At 43.2% G+C, this 6,426-nt stretch overlaps 1 protein-coding gene across 1 annotated transcript in view; it reads right to left on the bottom strand.

Moving 5' to 3' along the window:
- LOC144495851 (exostosin-1-like) overlaps positions 1-5,580 on the bottom strand; it is a 190,294-nt gene extending 184,714 nt beyond the window's left edge. The window contains exon 1 of the mRNA XM_078216489.1: positions 4,003-5,580. Within this exon, the coding sequence (XP_078072615.1) occupies positions 4,003-4,961 (959 nt within the window). The 5' untranslated portion in view covers positions 4,962-5,580. The remainder of the gene's footprint in view (positions 1-4,002) is intronic.
- Positions 5,581-6,426: the final 846 nt, after the last annotated feature.

Consider the following 6,426-nt stretch of genomic DNA (forward strand, 5'->3'; position numbering starts at 1 on the left):
TTTTTTATTTCCAGAAGTACCTATCAAAATAAAAAAGCCCTCTGAAAATAAAATAACCAAAAAATGTATTTTCCATATACAAATTCAACTCCTGATGGAGAACACAACTAAGGGAATTTACATTTAGTTAATGTCATCGTTATCAGATTGCACCATTCCTCTATTTATAATCACCCTATGCGAAATACCTCATTTCAGCATTTGCATACATACCATTTAACAAGGAACTCATTAATTTCAGAATCCCCTGCTTTGTGGCATCAATTGTAGAGCCCCCTTCTCCCACACAGCAAAAAAAAAATCAATAAACTTGAACACCTTTAGCAAACTCAACATATTCTAAAGTTTTACAGTCAGTGAAATATTTTTGAAGGGTAGTCACTTTACAATGCAAAGAGCACGACAGCTAATCTATGCACAGCAAGGTTCCACAAACAGTAATGACACAAATGACCAGGTAATGATTTTTAGTGGTACTGGAATAAATCCACTGCTTCCGTTTGCTATGCCATGGAGCCGTTTTGATCCACTTGAGAGCGCAAACGGGATCCTCATTTTAATGTTTTAATGAAAAGTAGCACCCCTGACAGTACAACACTAAGTACTGCAGTGAAGTACCAGCTACATTACATGCTCAAATCTCTGGAGTGGAGCTTGAACTCCCAACCTTCTGACTCAGTGCCAAAAATGCTAATGAGTCAAATCTGACATTTATTTTTGAGTGATCTCTTACCCAGCTCACCATTTTTCACCTCGTTCACACAACACAAGAAATAAAACAGGAGTAGGCCATCAGGCCCTCCAAGCCTGCCCCACCATTCAATACGATCATGGCAGATCTATGCTGGCCTCAACTCCTTTTCTGCGCCATTTCCCCATAGCTATCTATTCCTCAATCTATCAAATATTTATCCACCTTCACTTTAAATAATGCTCCAACCTCCACTACCCTTCCGGGCAGAGAATTCCAGAGATTCACCACCCTCTGCAAGAACAAATTTCTCCACATCTCAGTTTTAAATGACTGGCCTTTGCTATGTCCCCTTCTTCGAGACTCTCCCACTAGTGAAAACATCTCACCATCTACTCTGTCAAGTCCCCTATGGATCTTATATGTTTGAATAAGGTTACCCCTCACTCTTCTAAACTCCAAGGAATACAGATCCAGATTATTTAGTCTCTCTTGATAGGACAACCCTCTCATCCCAGGAATTAGCCTGGTGAATCTCCTTTGAATTGCCTGCAATGTTACTATATCTTTTAAAAGGGACCAAAACTCCACTCTCACCAGCACCATGTACAATTGCAACAAAACCTCCCTATTTTTAAATTTTAACCCCTTAGCAATAAAGGCCAAAATGCCACCTCGCTGCTATATGGAACCATAGGCACCAGACAGACACCTTGCCCATACAGTGTGAGCTTCAACTTTAAACACTGATAGACTATTTTATCACACGGGGAAAATCCACAGCTAAATTAATCCTGTCCTCATTAGACATTCACAAACGCACGGTCCTCATCTGACGTCCACTGGTGTAAACTTCCATCAGGAGACTAGTTAGAAATAAGGAGTATGATCCCTGGTCAAATTCACAGACCAAGGGCTAAGAAAATTGATCAATTCTGGAATCTTGACAATGTAAATACCACAGCTACTCAAAGCTACTGACATTATGAATATGATCTATATTCATGAGATGATTCAGCTTAAGTAAGGGAAACTAAGTGTCTAAAGGCTGGCATTAAAGTGTACTCTGGGATACAGATTCACTTTCCAAAGTGCAAAACCACAAAAGTTAATTAATTGTTGTATAAAGATAGACAAAAACTGAACCAGTTGTTTCAGAACTGCATGCCCAGAACGAGCTGTAAAATAATTAAAGATATGAAACCTCCAAGAAAATGTGCATGCACACGCTCATTTCTTGGGAATAGCAGGAGTTGGGGATGTGGAAAGCTGATAACCACATATGAAATCAAGTTAAACAAATTAGATGTTAATGCACTAAAGCTTCGTTACAGCCTAAATCTATTAGCTTGCATTAGGGGTTAATGTTAAAAAAGTGCCATACTGAAATATTAGTCATAGTATTTAATCTGTTAATGGGCCTGTAAGCTTATAATGGGATCATGCAAAGAGGAGACGACAGCATTCACTGTTCACCTGTCAGCATTTGGACATTAATTCAGAAATTTAGCACACTCAGCAAAAAACCTTTTGCACTTTTACAACTTCGGCAAATTAGGTATATACTGCCATGTGTCATGACTGCATTTTAACAATCATAAATGTTACAAATGAAAAATTAAAACAAGGCAATAAAAGGTCAAACAGAATGCTGACCCCATTCCATTTTTTGCAGTACAAAAATGTTTAAGCCTTCTATCTTTGATATTAATCATTTTCTGCAAATCTGAAAAAGTATTGTGAAATGCTTAGAATCAGAATGCTTCCAGCTTTAGAGGTGGGAGGGGTTAGCATTTCCATGGTAACAAGGAAAGCTAAACTATACACAAAATAAAACTCCAGCCAACCCTATAGTATCCAGCTTTACAGTTAATCTCTTTACATTTATCTCTTCGCAACATGCACTTTTGATATTTAACATTAGTTTTATAAAAATACTTTGTACTGTATGTGCCAATTAGCACCTTTGCAAAATGCAGATAGAATTTTTAACCTTTTGAGCAAATATATATATATTTTTAAATCATATTACCAGTATCTCTTCAGGCTTAAAATCACTAATATTGCCATAGCCCCAGATGATCATAGGCTGCTCTCCCCTCTCAAAAGGGTGATGAAGGACTGGTGGTGATTTAACCTGAGGATCACCATACCTCAGACAAGGGGCAAGGTTGAGAAGTCAGGCCTTCATGAGTAATCTCAGCCAGTCCAGGATTGAACCCGTGTTGTTGGCATTGCTTTGCATCAAAACCAGCCATCCAGCCAACTGAGCTAACCAGTCCCCATTTGGAGTCAGTGACAGCTAGATTGCAATACAAGGCATCCCTGACACCCCTTCACTAAGTTACAATCTATAAACACTCAAATACAAGAAAGCTTAAAACCAACCAACAGCTTTAGGAAACATACGTTATTTCACTTATAAGGATAGAACAGAATTATGAATGTACTTCTGCCATGTCACAGAACAACTTGATATCTCACGCAAAAAACTTTATAAAATATTTAATTTTAAAACTCATCTGATAATATTCCAATTTCCATAAAAGTCAGTTTCTGTAGACTCTATTGACAAACCAGAATCCAAATTGAACTGATTCTGCTTAATTGCTCACAGTAGGGAGAAAAATCAGTTCTGAGGGCATGATAAAACAAATTCTGATAAAGGTCATTACAAAACCCAAACAGGTTAGCAAACAAAAATGCAACCATTGCCTGGAGGGAGGAAAAACTTGTAGTATAGATTGAGTGATTAGATTTTTTTTTAAACAATGGAAGACAGCGCAAATAGAAATTCTGAAATAAAAGAGTACCATATATTCCATTTCTGAAATCTCAATTAAACTTGAAAATTCCACTCCATATATTATGCAAATAGACCAATATTTTTTACACTTTTCCGATGTGTGGTACTTTGTGCTATAGATTGCAGATTGCCCTGAAAGAAACTGATTATTGCTGTACACTTGCCCATTAACCCATGCAAGCACCAGACAACTGAGTCACACCAATGTTTCATGATGCCACATGCCTTTACAAACATCATGCAAAGCTAAAAATCAAACGTCAATTAAACCTATTACCAGGAGGAAGGGAAATATTGCTCCTGGTAGTGCACTCGTTTGCTTTGGTTCGGGCACTTCGACTGCTGTTGAAGCACAATTCCACACATTTCTTCAACTACAAGTAGAAAACGTGGTGACCACCCCCCAAAAAAATGCACTGTGTGCCTGTTACTCAGCGTCTAAACCCATACCTACCGTTCTCATTGGACAAAAAAAACAATGTTTTTTTTTAAAGCTAACATTTACCTTTCATATTCGTCGTTGTCTTTGTCACAGCGGGCGTCCTTATGTTTCTGCCAGTCTTTCCCATGTTTACAGGTCGTTAAGAGGACAATGTCCTCTGCATTGTGGACATGATATAAGGCATTCCTGGTATCAGAGCCTATGCCAGTCAAATATCTTTTCCCTTTAAATACCAGCAAGTACTTTCTCAGGGGAGGGATGTTGTTGAAAAGCATGTATCCCTTCTCTCCTCCGGTCCTTGGGTGCTCTTTCGAAAAGAGCGGTATGGAAACGTCAAAATTGCTCCTAAAATTTTCAGTACTGATGCTGGCTTTGGCTAACATCGCCTGGCCGATATCGAAGCCCAGGTCCTCTGTGTAATCGGGCCAGGTCCCGGAATAAAGATTAAAAATCAAATGGTTCCTGCCATTGTTCCACAAGTACAGACTCTGAACTTTACTCTTTAGGTTATGTACGTACTGAGGCGAAAGCTGATCCCGATCTAAAGTGTCCAGACTCAGCACGAAGAGACAAGCCTGTCTCGGATCCGAGGTATAAAACTTGGAGTTCTCGATAGCTGCCAGGATATTCTGGTAACTTTCGGACATTTTCTCCCCTTTCTGCTGCGGGTACACGTAGACTTTGAAACCGTTTCGGTGGCACAGAGAGAAGTCGAAGCAGGAGTCCATGCGGCATTTCTTCCCCTTGTAGACGCTGGTGTTAATCTCCCGCTTGTGCCGGGGGGAGCCGCGCTGACTGAACTCCTCTTCATTCTCCGGCTGCTCCCCGGCCGAGAAACTCTGCAGCGAGTTGGACCACTCGGGCCAGCGGTCAGGGGCCGAGAGGGAGCCATCGTCCGCAGCCCACCGCCGGCTCTGCCGCCTGGCGACGGGCAGCCGCCCCAAGCGCACCCCCGCCAGGTAGACGAACAGCAAGACACCGGCGCCGGCTGAGAGCAGGAGGTAGCGCTTTTTGGCCTGCATGTGTCCGGCCGCAGAAGGCTCGCCACACGGCAGGAGAAGCGGGAGAAGAGACCAAATCCAAGCCCGAGCCTCGCCGATCACCTCCAGTCCGCCATCTTCCCCCAGCCACAGAGCCGCACACCGACTGAAAAAACTTCAACACCTTCTTCTTCTTCTTCTTTTCCCAGGTCCTGTTATTCCAGCGCATGTGGGCGATTTTCAATAGCTAACTCCCCCCCACCGCGGCTGCTACACTATGTGGCATTTAAAGATGCAGCAGCAGCCGCCGCCGCCTCCTCCTCCTCCTCCTCCTCCCAGTAACGGATCCACCGCGCGCCGGGGACAGAATGCGGGACCGGCGCGTTTATAGAATGCCGTCGCGTTCTATCCCCACTGTCCGCGCGCCGCCTCTCCTGCACCCGGCGTTCCAACTCCAGCGCTCGCGCCTGCAGCAAGCCTCTGTGGCACCGCACCGAATGCACAGCAATCAAGACACCACTTCTTCTCATCCGAGAGAGAGAGAGAGAAAAAAGCGGATCCGTTGTCCGTGTCTTCGCGGGAGGGGAGGTAGGTGGGTGGGTGAATGGATGGATGGGGCGGGTGGAAGAAGGGTGTGTGCGCTACGCACCGTTATGGCGACCGTCGATTCCTTCTTCCGAGGGCTGTGTGTGTGAGCCGCCCCCAGTACCGTTGCCTGGACCCGCTCTCCTCATTCTATCTTTCTCTCAGCTTCCACCCCTCCCCCATCCAGTCAGGGCGCGTACACGCAGACTGACTCTCCCACCCGCCCCCTGCCATTGGTCTGCGTCACTTCCTCACGCTCTCTCCCACCCCCCACCCCCCAAAATGGGAGGGGCCTGGGGAAACTCCATTCATGGGGAAGTGAGAGCTTCTTGCAGAATCCTGCAGCTGTGACAAAGAGGAGGAAATCTCGTTCGATTCACACAGATCCAACTAAAACCTTTCAACCAAGGGTGAACTGAGGGGAGCAGGACCTCCTCGGGGCCCAAATGTATGCAAACTGTGAATGTTACACGTATCCCAGTTGTGCTGAAGCACCTCGGAGTGGAACTTGTTCTATGTAGACAACCTTTAAAATGACTTTGAAACATTTGTGAAATGTCAGAAACGTTTACTTTACTGTACTGAATCATCTCCAAAGTGTTACTCGATGTATGTAAAGGATCTGAATATTATTATTTCTTTTTGTGTGACAGCTATTTTGGAATGTTTGTAATGTTCTTGTAGATATTTTATGAATAAAGTATATTTTTGGAAAACAAGGATTCATACAGACCGATCATTGACTCAGCTACTTCTCATTGTTAATGTTTTGCACCATTAACCGTTCATGGGAGTAAATGATTTGTGGTTTCAAACAAAAACTTGTTTTATTTTTTCATTGGTTGAAGTATTTTGCTGCAGGGGCACAATTACTCTGGGCTCTTCCCGCCCCCCTCAGAAAGTGGAATGGGTCTCATTTTTG

The sequence above is a fragment of the Mustelus asterias genome, chromosome 7, assembly GCF_964213995.1.
Source record: "Mustelus asterias chromosome 7, sMusAst1.hap1.1, whole genome shotgun sequence".
Lineage (NCBI taxonomy): Eukaryota > Metazoa > Chordata > Chondrichthyes > Carcharhiniformes > Triakidae > Mustelus > Mustelus asterias.